The sequence below is a fragment of the Manduca sexta genome, chromosome 19 (assembly GCF_014839805.1).
Source record: "Manduca sexta isolate Smith_Timp_Sample1 chromosome 19, JHU_Msex_v1.0, whole genome shotgun sequence".
Classification (NCBI taxonomy): domain Eukaryota; kingdom Metazoa; phylum Arthropoda; class Insecta; order Lepidoptera; family Sphingidae; genus Manduca; species Manduca sexta.
In genome coordinates, this window is record NC_051133.1 from 8,825,031 (window position 1) to 8,841,218 (window position 16,188).

The 16,188-nt window shown below is 33.0% G+C and overlaps 1 protein-coding gene across 1 annotated transcript; it reads left to right on the forward strand.

Annotated features, from left to right (window-relative positions):
* Positions 1-992: 992 nt before the first annotated feature.
* LOC115441959 (circadian clock-controlled protein daywake) lies at positions 993-5,536 on the forward strand. Its single transcript, XM_030166895.2, has 5 exons — positions 993-1,152; positions 2,889-3,108; positions 3,850-3,980; positions 4,419-4,574; positions 5,319-5,536. Exons 1-5 carry the CDS (start codon positions 1,092-1,094, stop codon positions 5,468-5,470), a joined length of 720 nt encoding a protein of 239 aa, XP_030022755.2. The 5' UTR covers positions 993-1,091; the 3' UTR covers positions 5,471-5,536.
* The last annotated feature ends 10,652 nt before the right edge of the window (positions 5,537-16,188 follow it).

Below are 16,188 nucleotides of genomic sequence, written 5' to 3' on the forward strand. Positions count from 1 at the left end.
AAATTACATGAAAATATGCAAACATTCATTAGACACACATATTTACCCGCAGCTAGCCTGGAATGTATGAATGCTTCATTTTAATTAGGTGAAAACCATTGTGTTCAGGTTAGGCGATTTTGCGCCATGTAGGTAAGGTACTTTGGTGGGTTTTAGAGTGACGAAACAATTGTAAATGGTAACCAGTCGACATTAAGGCTATCTCAAAATGCTTGCGTTATAATCCCTGTTTAAAGTTATTTTTAGCTTTTAGGAAAAAACGTTGTACAGAGATCACTTTTCCTTGAATCGAAAGTCGGGGAATTTTATTTGCTTCTCGCTTACCTGCAGTGGATTTTAGCCTACTTTGAATTATCGGCGACTTGTACCACAAACCATTCGGTAACATTGGTGGATACTAATGCTTTGTTCAGTCCTACAGTTAACTTATGGCTATACATTTTACTTTAATTATATTACAATAGTAAAATATTTTATTATATTTTATTTATACAGCTTTTGATCGACGCTTCATCCGCGTGAATGTGTTTATCGGCACAAAGGTCACACTACATATTTTCCGAGGATCAATCGTAGCTTCTATCCTATCCAGGGGCTCAAACTATCGCGATACTAAATTTCATAAAAAATCGTTCGTATTTGAGTTTATCTTGTCAGACAGATAGACGCGTTGAAAGGCTTGTGTTTTCTACTGCGCAATAATAAAAGAAGCCGAATATTTTCTACTGTGTCCAAATACCTGGACGAACGTAAAAATAAACCTATTTAAAAATATTGCACATTAGTACAGACAGTGGCGTGTTAGTTGTGTTCCGCGACATAATAAGCGTTCGTATTCTAACCCAACAATTACCTCTAAGCTGTCCCATTTATTTTTTTACCTTTCAAGTATCATTTAAAACATTTATTTAATAACTATAATGTACCGGATGACTCGCTCGTTAAAGCAATTGGAAATTCATAATTATAAAATACAATTTTTCTATGGTTGTAGTGACTTTGTAACTGACCGCTTGTATATTAAGGTCGCCTTTGGATTTCCTGTAACAGTTCGAAGACGACTTTTCAAAAGACTCTACGTGTGAACTAAAATGGTTTTAAAAATAGCTTTGTATTTAGCGATATGCCTCGCAGGATCCGCGAAGACCGCAGGTGAGTACCTGTAATATAATTGCAAAATTATCTCGAGTTTTCCTTTGAATTTTTTATTATTGTTGGTTACGTTACATATAAATTTGAAAAGTAATTTTTTCGAGGATATTTGTATTGATTTCAGTAAAAATATGTTAAAATTTTACCTTTATATATTCATTAATCTATTAGTTTATAGGTTATTTAAAATTAAAAATATTTCATATTTTTGTAATTATAATGGTAAGTCGATAGTAAAAAAAATCTTTAATAGTTGTTGCTATTTTGATGGTTTAACTATTACTAGTACTACTGTATCTTATTATTGTTTGTTGCATAATTGGTTATTTTCGTAGTTCGCATAAAGGTCTTAATTTAAAATATTAATACCTATTACTATTATTTTATTCCTTGCTACCTCCACCGAATATTTATATTTCAGCTATGAAATATTCAAAAACATATAATATGTTTTCATTTTTATCTAATAATCAAGTAATTTATCATAAAAGACGCAACTAATAAGTTTTTTTTATTACTTCACTAATAAAAATAATCTATTGAAATTCAATTTATCTGTCTTAGACATATTATTTTATCCATTAAATAACGATCCATGCTTCTTTCAAAAACAAAGACTAAAACAAATTTATCTTCGGATGACACCCTTTAACTACATTGACTTTTGCGTTTATTCCCAAATAATTGAAACGTCGTTCCCTAGGTTTACGCTGCTCAATACAAAGCCTTTGAGCCGTGAATGTGTGGTACGCATTCCGGTTTAAAGTGACTTGGATCTTTGACATGTTATTGTTGGGATTCATGCTTTATCCCATTGTGGGTATGTCTCTTTGACTGAAGGTCGTGTAGCAATTATTGGGAGATTAATGTTATGTATTTTTATGGACACGGCAAAAGGATCCCATTAAGGTTGCCAGATTTTTATTCAGCCTATAAGGGACAAATGTCTTAATGGGCAAAAATACGGGTGTTAATTTTTTTACCCGGGACAAATAAGAAACAAAATTATTTTATGACATTTATTAATATTTTTCCGAGGATCGAGACAGTTATAACATATGTTTATTCATTTTCACATATTTGTAACAATTAATTCAATTATAATCGTAATTAAAAACAGGTATTAACTCGCCTTTTATAAAATTTATTAAAAACCGAGTCGTATTGATATTATGTATGCGAAAATGCGAACGTTTCGTGCGTGAATACTTGTCTATTATAGATCGATTTATTTACGAGACACAGTTTGTCCCGCCAGGACATTTTAAAATGTGCCTAAAATACGGGACGTCTGGCAACGCTAGATCCTGATGTTGATGTTGCTGGGGTGACGTCCAGATAATATCGATAGACGAATCACATGTATCACCAATCGATATAGTTATGCCAGCCTTTCATTCAGGTGTTGTGATACTTTCGATAAAAGGTACAATGTTGGTACATGAGTTTTATAATTTTAAATCTTTTAATTAGCAATTGCACTGAGAACTGTGAGATTATAGGTTCGACTGGCAAATTGGGTAAAAAAGTCAACAGTTTGTTTAGCTAAAAAATCCTTATGACACTTGTATTATTACATTATAAAAGGAACATAAGCAAGGGGAAGTGTGGATACACTTAAGGCGCGTCTACGTATCAATAAATAATTTTATATTATATTATATTAATTAACATATAATATTATGCATAATTATTTTAGCTAGCCCAAACATTGAAACCATCTTTTTTGTATTTAGTTCTGCCGGTAGAAAAATGCCATCTAGAAGATTCCAAGTGCATGATTCCTGCGATCCAGAAAGCACTGCCCGTGTTCCTGGATGGGTTACCAGACTTGGGCATCAATGTAATGGATGTATTGGAAATGGATGACATCAAGTTTGATATATCGGGGCTGCAGTTCAGCCTCACAGAAGGGAAACTAAAAGGATTGAAGAGTTCAATCATCGATGACGTCAAGTAAGTTTGTTGGTGTCTTGATAGCTTACTATAGTAATTTTATTTGTGGCGGGTTTGATTTAAAAGACATATATTAGTGAGATTCCCAATGAGAAAGAAAACGTAAGTGGCCCACGTAAGTGTGTCGCGTTCCCGGATCAGCCTGTAGATATCCGGTTCCAACAGGCCGGCATAATTGTGTCGACTGCCGAGTGGTAATCATCTCTCGTCAGTCGAAATTCTATTGGCTCCACTCCATTTACCATCAAGTGTAACGAGGTCACTTTGTCGGGCTTATAAAAAAAACCTGATTTGATCGCAATTAGACTTTGCCTTAATACTCTCTTCGTAACAGAGGAGCCTAGGACCCAGCAGTGGGACAATACAGGTAATTATTATTGCCACAATAAGAGGAAAGGAAAGGAATTTTATTTATATTCAGATAAAGTGATTGGCTCGCCTCCTGTTATTATGGGACGGAACACATAAAAACGAAAAATGGGTGCCCTGTTTGCAATTCTGTCTTCCCCTTACAGGAATAAAGCCCTGACGTGCTTACTTGTGTTATATTTATCTATATTACCTATTATGGATAAATAATTATTTACTAAAATAAGACTCCATACATTAGCAAGGGCCATAATATAAGTCTACAATGGCCCGACTACTTTATGGGCTAACTGCAGAAAAAGGAGCCCATAACCAATATAAGTCTTAAAATAACTGCCTTAATGACTCTTTTTTCATGTGTACTTTTCGCAGATGGGACTTAAAAAGTAAGAAATTCGAGATCCATTATCATGCAGATTGCACTGTGAAGGGCCACTATACTGCGGCTGGAAGGATCCTAGTTCTACCTATTACTGGAGACGGTGACATGAAATTAAAATTGAGTAAGTATTCTCAGAGACCTTATTTAAATCTTATTTTAGGAGATTTTAAGAAAATGATGGTATTTTACAGGCAAGGGTTTACTGAAAACAATTTTTAATTAGTGATTAGTTTTATTGAAAATTAAGTGATATAATGATTAAGTAAAGGGGAAACTTTCTCTTAGAACTAATTTTTGCTCATAGTTCCGCTGACGTGAAACCCTTTATCCGGAACAAATTCCCTCTATTCTTTAACCGGGATAAGATAATAATGTTCTAGGACTTTGGGTCTTTCGATGTGCCAAACCTTATTTAAATGCATTCGGTTATGCGTTAATTTTAACTAACATCCAAATATCTTTACAAATTGTCACATTTATATCAAAAGGACCGCCTTTTAATTTATTACTCATATTTAGTTAGTCTCACAGATTAATACCTAATACGTTATTATTACAGAGAATTTAAATATCAAGCTATACATTAGCTATGAAGTAGAAAAAGGAGCCGATGGCAAAGATCATATTGCGCCGAAAAAGTTGGATTACGATTTCGAAGTGGTAGACAACGCGCAGTTTTCTTTGACTAACTTATTCAATGGAAACAAGGAACTTAGTGAGTATAATAAAGTGTATTAGTAACTAACCTTTGTTAGCGTTGTACAGTCAGCCAAAATTGTAGATCAACAAATTCAAAACTTAAAAACACCTGTTCACGTTATTATTTTTTTCCTAGTCTGAAGTAAATATATATAACTTTTAATTTATAATGATTTCTTAATTTTACTCGAATGTTAGACATTAAAAAGAACTATTTCGGGATTTTATCGTGATTTTTTATATTATTATATTCTCCTGACGCTTTGAAAACTTTGCAAACTTGAGGGACTGAGGTGTTGATCATTGAAAAAGTGACTTCTGAAATGCCGGGAGAAAATCATAATATAAAAAACCGCCATAAAATCCAGAAATAGTTTTATTTCAATACCTTTTATTTTATTGAAGTTAAAAGATATTGGTATGAACGTAAAATGTTTAGGGGATTTAATGTTTTCAATTTGTTCAGCTAGTTATTGCTACATTGAGTGAATCATTTATCTAAAAATAAATACGAAATAAAATGTGGCCTCTAAAGTTAAATTTTTCACTATTAAGTACTTTTTAATAGTGAAAAACATTTCAATAATTTCATGACATTCTACAAAAAAGCATAAAAGACCTATTATAATATACTTATATTTATTTTATATTTACAGTATATTTAACCATGTATAACACTTATTCACAGTATATGAGAATATGTTTATTATATTATGTTATTGTTTACCATAAATTGTGTTCATAAATTATTTAATTTTAGGTGACACAATGTTGAAATTCTTGAACGAAAACTGGAAGCAAATCTCTTTAGAATTTGGAAAACCCCTTATGGACGTCGCAGCAAAGTCCATATTTAAGAATGTTATTACATTCTTTGCGAAAGAAGCAATCGAGGACATTGCAGAAGTATGAAAATAATGTGTAATAGAGTAGGGCTAAAAATATTGACTGGGTTTAAACATGTTTACTTTCCTAATTTTTTAAAGTTAACTTATTGATCCTTTGTAATTATTTATGACATCTAAAGTATTTTCTTTGTTAATAGCTATTTTTGGAATAAATGGAAATTATAGACAATTATATTATAGCTTCTTGTTATCAAAATTGAGTTTATTTTAGGATCTTTTTAGTTCAATTAATTCATTACATATTTATACAATCATGCTTAAAGCTCTATATATTTCCACTTACCATCAGGTGCAGTGCGGACACTTTGCCATATATAAAAAAAAGATAAAGTTAGTTACTTCAAGTCATTGAGTGTACACGTTTTAAACATGCGTAATGTATTAACCAATACCCTGAGGGTTTTCTAAAATCGATTCTTCTTCAATTTAATTGTCATCCTGTCTTGACAAAGGGTGTATTGAGGGCGACATTCCAGTGTGCCTGCCAAGGGTCAACCCGATGTTCTAATCATTTTGATGCCCCACAACGTATGTTGTGAGCTCTAGAGGGTTAAATTTGTCCATATATTAATAATTTTGGGATCACATTTGAATGTCGCAAATTAACTGAAGGGTCTTGCTTTGATGTTAAGATAGATAACTATATGGCTATCTTTTGAAAAATTATTAAAGTATTATTTCCGTTCTTAACTTTGTACAACGCTTCTGTGAAAGATTTTACAAAATATCATCACGATCAGGTAAGATCTGAAAAGATTCGTAAAGCAATATTCAATTTAGTGCTAAAAAAATAACAAAAATGATGTACAAAATAAACAATTTCACAAAATTAAAACGACATATTACGATGAATAAATTGGACGAAGCACAAAAACCTATAATTTATATCATGAGCCAAAAAACAAACGACAAATTATTCCATCACCTGTTACACGGTTCCATTAAATCCGTAATCGATGGGACGACGTTATAAAATTGACTATGTTATTGACATCTGCGTCGAAAGACGCGAGGAAAGGGTCGGTAACCCTTATACTTAAATTTATGACCGCGTCATTTTTTCTTGATATAGCATCATTTTTAACCCTAATGAAAAGAGCCAAAATATTTTTGTTGTCGATATCTGCACATAGCTCGCAGTAATGTATGTTTTTTTTTATTATATAGTAACTTAATCATCTGTACTTATCAGCTAGGAAGTATTGTAACTAAGCTGTCTCCCGCATCTATGCCATTTATCAATAATCACATCTAAACTATGTAATTATTTTATTCGTTTGTTGTGTCGAGGGTTATGCGGATTAGTATTTTCTTTTAATGTAGTTAAGTCAATGTCTTAATCAAAGACAAGAAAAAAAATCTAAAGCTGTTTGTAGATGGCATATATACGGTAAACACAATTCGCACATCAGCAAAAATAAAACGGATTTTCAGATACAAACAGTCGCACTCCGTTTTTCGTTTTAATTTTACTTTGTTGAACCCGATTTTTCAGTAACAACTGTTTTTTAGCGGATGAACGAAATAACCTGCGTCCCTTCTGCTATTTAAGTTGAGATTATAAAAACCTTTTCAACCATTTCGTTTGGCATCCGAGTTGTAAATTGGCGGGTTCCCCAAAACCGTTCAAAATTTATTGTGTACTTCCTGGAACAAGTTGACATGACTGCAGTATTAATATTTTATTTTGCCGCATCGGCTGGCGGACTGTTAACACGGGTTAGGTCAATCTGAAAAATATGTATTTGTTTCTTTGCCTTTGATAAAACGCTTAAATTAGATTATGTTAAAGATGAATAATGATTTATTGACGCACGTGTATAGACTAAAAATACCTTTTTATTAAGACATTTAAAGTCCATAACAAAGCATGGTCCAAAGGCTTAATTGACACCTTTTCACGTATCTATTTATTTTGAATCCAAATTCCGAATTGGTGACAAAAACATAAAGTTTTTTTCTATAAGTTTTGTACTATTATTTTCTATTTTTCATTATTGTAAATCATTCAGAGTCCTGTCAACTTGCGAAATAATAAATTGAAACCAATAAAATATGTAATCTATAAATTAAATTTTATGGTAATTAATGCATAGATATTTTTTTTAGTATAAATTACGTTGTGATTTGATCTGTTATGGAAAAATCGCTTGAATAAAGTTGGGAACTTATTTCATCTTCCTAATTTTGTACGTCAATAATTTCATTGAATAGTTCTAAATTGCATTATAATACGAAATTTACATTTCAAAGGGAGAATTTACTACGCTGTTTAGTTGCAATCAGTTATGATTTAGAGATATTACGTACAGTCAGCAACAAAATTAGTTGAACAAATTGGAAATTTCAAATCACATTTAAACTTTTGTGTCCGAATGAACGATCGCTTTTTCCTTGACTATAACAAACTTCAGTTTATTGTATTTTAAATAAATAAAAAACAATATTTCGATTGAAGTTAATGTGTAAGTTTTGAAGATTTTAATTTTTGTATGTGACTGTATATTGTTAGCAATTAAATATTATGAAAATCAGCGTCCTTAGAATTTCCCAAAAAAACGTTCTCATAAGTCGGTGTCGTTTATTTTTCGTCAGTCACGTGGTAGTCTCTCAACCAATCCCAATAAAACGTCACGGAGTTGTGTCGTGTTTTTTGTCACCTTCTCAGCACCCAGATCAACTATCGAAACAACTATCCATACTTTAAATCAGTATACCTACCATCCTATTACCTATTATAGGTCTATAATATGTACCTCATAAGACTAACCCCCACGATCCGTAAAAGGTCAATGAATATTTGCACTTTTCTACGCGAAAAATATACTTAAGCTAAATGGGACTGAAATTTGTGTCCGATTTGGAAGGTTTGAATAAGCTGTCAAAGCGGTTGTATCACCCACAAGTCTGCCTACTATTTCTAAAGTTAGAGTTTTAGCTAGGTATTACGAGATCTTGAAAGGATATTTAGTATTATAAATGTTTTTCTGTTTTTTATCAGAATGTAAACTGCCTTAATGGCGTTGTTGGACTGTGTGCGGTATACGTCCCCGGTCTGCGGTTCCGTGTGTAAATCCTAGGGTGGGCAAAACGGTATTAGGTTTTTATGCTCGTCCCTTATTACATAATGGGATGGTATACACATTGCACTTTGCCTACTCCATCGTGGAGAAACGCGTGATGTGTGTTTAGTGTCATTAGAATCGCATCTATAGGTTATACCGTGCCATATTAATACTCTATTTTTATATTAATATCTAATTGTTACATTTGCATTTTAAGCTAGATATATATTTATAATATTATTGATATAATTTTAAACATGATTAATCCTTCTAAACTCAACTTTAAATATAAACACGGAAACTAATCACGATCAACTCTCCAGATGTTGGAAAGTCGTCCGATCAAGCAATCAGGCCTCGTCACCGCCCGTATACGAAAGACGTTGATTAATATGCTTACCCTACCTTGAATGCTGTGTGTAATTAACCAACAGATAACATATTATCATACTGTAACGATCTATCGGATTCAGAACATCGGTTTACCGTGTTTCCTTGTATCATCAATGAATTAACATAATATGTTCGATAGTATTCGTAAGTTTAATTGTAGCGTGTAAAGTTTGAGTTCCAGGTCTGGCAACACCATGTGAGTAGAAGGTAACTCGTAATTGAATTTCGAAGGGGGGTTAAGGTTAGTTTAGTTACTGATCATAATTTGTTTCAACGGTCTCCTGTATAAGGGTTGATAAGGAAGAGTAAAAGGTAGTTTATTCTAAACTAGCTTCCGCTCGCAGCTTCGCCCGCGTGGATTTCGGACTTCAAAAATGGAGCCGGTCGCGAACGTTCGAGAATGTTCGTTTTACGAAGCTACTCGCTAGGTGATTCGCTTGCCTCTAGGTGCCAAGCAAGCCGCCTGCCTGTGCGTTCGCGACCTTATATATATACAAAAATAATCCTTATAGCATGATTCAGTATTCACTCATGATGGCTTATTAATAGCGTATTTCATGTATAACTTTGGTGTTTCTATACCGATTTCTATGATTCTTTTTTATGGAATATTTAATAATGTTAACTTTTTTAATTAGGGATGTCTGAGAGTGTTATAAACGTAAGAGTAGACAAATATAATGAGAAAGCTTCGAACTGCTAAGCTATCGGGAGTTACACGTGTTATTGTGAGTTAACCATAAAAGATAGACATATGCTGTCGTGGGATATTTTTTACATAATTTTAAGGAGAACATTTCCGTCATACATGATTTCTGTGTAGCTTTAACCATTAAGGTTGCACACGCGACGGAAGCTTAAAAAATGGAGTAACTTCCCCGTTTTCCCAACATTTCCCTTCACTGCTCTGCTCCTATTAATTGTAGCGTGATGAAAAGTATACTATAACTAGCACAGGAGTATGACAAATAATTGTACCAAGTTTCGTTAAAATCCGTCGAGTAGTTTTTGTTTCTATAACGGTTATACAGACAGACAGACAAAAATTTTACTAATTGCATTTTTGGCATCAGTATCGATCCATAATCACCCCCTGATAGTTATTTTGGAAATATATTTCATGTACAGAATTGACCTCTCTACAGATTTATTATAAGTATAGATTAGAATCTTCAACGGTCTTCAATGGATAAGGGTTGATAAGGAAGAATAAAAAGTAGTTTCCTTTAAAACTTTGCGCTTTATATGTAGACATAATACCTATGATGGGAGATCATAGTGACATCTTATTGCAAATAGTAGGTACACCTTATCTCACTAATATTATACATGCGAAAGTTTGATAAAATATTTGGATGTTTTCTATGTTTGTTAGAAGTAATTACAGTAACAAAACACGGATTTGGTACACGGATATTATATCCTCAATTAACACATAGGCTACTTTTTACTTATAAAATAGTTACACATTAAATAGGTAAAGGGTAAAATTACACATGTACTGCATTAATAAACATGTAACCAACAACACTGTTCACAGTTTAACAGAAAACTTTACAAAGAAGCAACAAACGTCTATAAGTATGAGAAAATCTCAAGCCTGCGATATTCAGTTTAAAATACATTAGTAAAAAGTAAGTTATAAATTGATTGATCCCAGTAATTTGCTATCATGGCATATAATGTATGAGAATCTGACATTTTAAATAAATGCCGCTAGTGTCGGAATCTTTTAACATCATCACGCGGGCGAAGCCGCGAGCAACACCTAACTTAGAAAAAACATTACATGAGATCAAATACGTATAAATCTCATAGATGTAATAGAAGCTAACCCAGTAAATAAGTGATAGGTACAGGATACCACAAAACATTTATGTGAAAACTCAGTCGATGAACAGACTGCTTGCAGCGATGCGGCAAAAGTTGCTATTGAATAACAAAATGCGTCCAACTGGAAATTTATTTATCTGTACTAACTTCCATAAACCAAGCGGTGACAATATTCATGACGCTGAATCGAGTTCACTGGCTTTTAATTTGTACGCTGATCTTTAGTACGTTTTAATTGATGATGCAAATGAGATTGGATGTGTGAACTTGTAATGATATTTAAGACCTATGCATGAAGTGGAATGCGTATGTTTTGCTATTTAGTGAATGCAATGTGTGCGAAGTAAAAGAATCTCTGGCTGTTTTGTCTGCTAGGAAGGCTTATTATCATATTTTTTTTATTATTGATATAATTTTTTATAATAATTAATATTAATAATAACTAGGTATTTACAGGCTTCGAAATCTCTTAACATTGTAATATTTTATTCATATTAACAGGTAATCAATTTCACAAGTTGCATTCGAATTCACACAGTGAGTAATGCGTCTAAATTTCCCCAGTTTGAAATTAGCTCGTAATTTCAGGCATTCAATACAAGGACGATAGATGAATTGGATATACAACAATCAAATCTGTGGAAACGATGTAAACATGCAAAATTGGTTATTTTTATTGCAGTTATATGGGACAAACTTTCAAAATGAGTTTGTGAAGCAATCGTCGATAGTGCGTTTTTCATTCACGTTGGCTTTATTGTAGTAGTTACAAAATATACAAGGTTCCTGGTAGCAAATTGTGTTGAGTTGTTTGTGAATTTTCAATTTATTTCAAACAATGTTCATGTCAGTGATTCTTTACAAAGCCGAATATTAACAGTAAACAATTAACTTTTTTTATATAGCCTCGACTGTTACTTCACTGCACCTGATGGTAGGTGGAGTGGGGTCCAATATGTCGACTGAGGTGTGATGATTACCCCTCGACGGTCGACACAATTATGCCGGCCTGTTGGAACTGGATATACACAGGTTGATCCCAGAACGCAATACACTTACGTGGGCCACTATAGCCGGTTTTAATACCTCGTGTATGGTGTTCGCTCTCCGGGCGGATATAAAATATATCCTACCAGCATAACTAAGTAAGTAAATAAAACTAATAAATAAGAAAGCACATTACACAAAATAGTAATCTATAACATAACAGAAAGGTTCGCGGCTTCACCCGCGTGAAATTAAACCTTTCCCGCTGCAAAAGTTCCTAAAGCGTTGTAGCGATTCATAGCGTGCTTGAATGCCAGCGCCATCTATTTAAAAAAAAAAAAAAACAGAAAAATCCCATTATATCATATAAGAGCAAATTATCGGGATAATAAGTAGTCTATGTGGTAATCTAGGAAATGGTCTACTGGTATACGAAATTTCATAAAAATCCGAGCAGTTGTTTCAATCCATCCAAACATTTATAAAAACCTTCATATTTATAATACTAGTAAAACGAGAAATAAGATAAGATATGAAGTTAAGTAAGATTGTGCATTTCAGATGTCCTGTGTTTTGTTTTCAGTGTTTTGTTAAGTGCCACCTGCACTTCATTGTAGTTCGTAAATAATATGAACAGCCCCGGATCTTGAATTTTTTCGAGGCGGGGCAAAATTTGGAATATGCCGCCCCCACCCCAGGGCCGTAGCTAGGGGGGGCATTGTGGGGCAATGCCCTACCTTAAAATACTAATGCCCTACCTTAATAATGAACTAAATTGTACATTACTACTCAATGAAAATATATGGAACAGTGGGTTGTTTTATTTTACTATTTGGAAGTTGGTCCCATAGTAAGAGTTATTTTTATTGATGGGTGAAATAACCTTTTTTTTTTGGTCACGTTCACAAGTCGATACTAACAAAACCAAAAATCGATTGAGCAGATCAGATCTAGTAATATTTTAATTTCCGCCCTGCTTGTAATAACAGCTGCCCTACCTTAAATTCAAATCTAGCTACGGCCCTGCCCCACCCACTTGTATTTTTACTTTTATCATCATCATCATTTCGCGCCCAGTGGGAAACAATTTTAGTATTGAATGTACTGGATGTGTCAGTAGTCAAAGTTAATGATGAGTTATGTATTCGTCTGCCAAGTTTGAATTTGCCGCCCGGGGCATGGGCCCCGGCTAGCCCCCCTTAGATCCGGGGCTGAATATGAAACCATAATTTTTAAACATAAAACATCAGCAATCTATGTTATATTTTCAAAATCAATTCTACACTCAAAATATTAATGTACTAAGAACAAATTCTCGACATAAAATAAAATATTCGCACATAAACTTTGTATTGAATTGTAATTACAACTGAGGCGAAAGTTTAAGACGTTCGTTATGAAGATAAAGAAAACCGCTGATAAATGAAACACCAATAATCTTGATTGGACCTTTTGATTTGTTTCGCGAAGTGTCGGAAATCAATTGTATTATTCAACAAGCTGTCTTTAAATTGCTTTGACTTCATACAATTTGAAATTTCATTTGAATATTTTCTTATGTATTTCGTAATTAGTTACATGTAATAGGCAATGTCATAGGCGAGTCATTTATTAATCGATTTGGATTTTTTTATTTGAAAGAATATACTTCCACATTAATCCCATAGATTTTTTCAAAAATCGGTTGGTTTGGTTTTAAACTAAAATCATTGGAATAATTAGCGAAATTGCGAATTTTGTTTCTTATGACATTTTCAGTTGTGTATTGCGTTGGGTTTGGTTGAGCCACTTACATGCATATATATGTAGCATCACAGTATAATTATTTCAAGATGTAGACAGTACTTTCTTATTTATGTAAACAATTTGTACATTAATTCATTTGAAATCTCAACTCACTTCACCGGTTTACACGGTCTTATCAAATGTGTAGATTGATTTGCATAAAATAATTATTAATTAGATCCCATGGGACTAAACCATTACGTTTCAATACGTATGTATAATATTGTTCATTATATATGCATAATAATTGTGTTATAGTCTGGTTCAAGTTTGTAAATGGATTTGATTAAGTTTATTCTAAAATTGTGAAGCGAATATTATATTTGCACCTGCGTTTTGTAAAATAAACGAATGGATAAATCCACACATCATAATTGCGAAATGTAAAATAATACTAAACCATAAACGTGAAAATGCCTCTACACTTACGTGATAAACGGAATATACAGGAATATGCAGAAAACTACTTTGACTACTATCGAGTGCAAAGGTCTACATAGAAAGCACATTATAATGTTAATTAAAATTTGTTTTAATATTAACTGCACTAATAGTGGTACCGTCTTATCTCTGGCGAGCGATTTGCTCCCTCCATCATTATATCTAAAAAAACATTAATTAACTTCCTTAATGACCAAATGAAATCCCCATCAATCGTTCCAAAGACTTTGCCACCCGCCGTCACTGCGTAATATATTAGCCTCCGGAAATTAATAAAATTAATTTTCATTACGGATGGCAACTAGAATCCATGGAATTAATATCCAAGCGAATTTCGGACAGTTCAATTTCAAACACTTTTCAACTTTGGCCATTATTCATATTGCTATGCTTCAACTGCGCTTGTCAGTGGCCATACAAAAAGTTTATCGGGAAATACGCATGTAATAACAGAGGGAACGTTAAATGAGCGATGAAATGCGGAATATATTGCTTATTTTGATGCTCTCTGCGGTGGTAAAACAAATAGATCACGTTTCGATGTGGTTAATCACCATTAATGTTTACAATCGTGTCATTATAAATCTGTTTTCGATAAATGATTATCTTCGTAAATGTCATGATTATTTTGGATACCAATAACAAATTAATAATAATAATATCACCCCTGTATTCTGTACTATCCCACTGTTGGGCATGGGCGTCCTCTACGGAGAGGGATTAGGCTTTAGTTCACCACGCTGGCTTAGTGCGGATTGGTAAACTTCACACACCGTCAAAATTCCTATAGAGAACTTCTCAGTAATGAAGATTTCTTCACGATGGTTTCCTTTACCGTTAAGGCAAGCGATAATTCACAAAGTATACACACATAATTTTAGAAAAGTCAGAGGTGTGTGCCCTTGGGATTTGAACCTGCGGACATTCGTCTCGGCAGTCCGTTCCACATCCAACTAGGCTATAACTACTTTATACATATTAATACCTGCTCCAAACAACTGTAAAGTATTTAAGTGTGTTTGCAGCAGTAAGATTACTTAAACTTTATAACTATCGACCCGTTGCTAAAATCTATTTTATCATACATTATTTATAATTTATTTCATTATTTTTACAGAGAGAACTACATTATTTATAATTTATTTCATTATTTTTATTTCGGTAAAAGACATTCAGATGGTGGAAATCTTGAGTAAAGACTATTGTATATACATTAGATATAGGGTCGTATTAATAGATGCAACTCATTTTCGCTCTCAAGTGCGATATCAGCTGAGACGCTGCCAAAGTCAGCATCTTAAGATCGTCACTATTTAATAAGCTTATCGACATCTCAAAATATATCTTAAGTCACAAGAAATGAGAGTTCGTCGATTGTTGCTGGCAGAACTAGCAGATGCCTCTAATTGACTTATTAGTGTATTTATATATTTATTTATTTTTATATATGTATATATATATGTATTTTTTTATATATCTATATATTTATATATGCGAGTATGTTTTAATTACATTTGTTTACTATTACTCTTCTTATTTGTTTTTCACTTCTTTTATTATACACCTACCTCCGTCCTCTCTACACCACCCCAAGGTTGACTGGGAGAGAATGCCCATGGCATTAAGTCCGCCTGTATACCATGAGTACAAAGTGTTAATAAATAAATAAATAAATGACGCAGTTATAAATGAGTTTTATTTAATAACAACGAGCAATCAGCCGAGATCTCTTGAATGACAACTTAAGCTTTGTTCATTAATTAATTCCATACATCAAATGTTTACTTAAGATCCCACTCAAAGGTGAAATTAATGGATTGATCCGGCTCTAAATACGTAGGAACACAAAATATAATCATGATAATATGCATAATCATTCGGTGACGTCTATTCACCAAAAACTAAAGATATATACTATGAAAACATACTGGTGGATTGCACCACTACACACAGCTTATTGCTTGGCATTAAAAATAGACAAAACCTGGTAGATTGACAGTGTCTTGTTTAACTATCGCTGGAAATTGTAATTATTTTAATAACTGTAACAGCATTCCGATAACCTCTTTGAAGCACGAAATACTTTGGAATTTAACTTAGGACTGGGTCAGCTAATGTAAGTCAATTATATAGTTTCCAGACTTCGAAACTGGCTTGATAAAACCAATTACTAAATCGAAAAACATTGGAGTAGTACATAACTCAATATGGCGATATT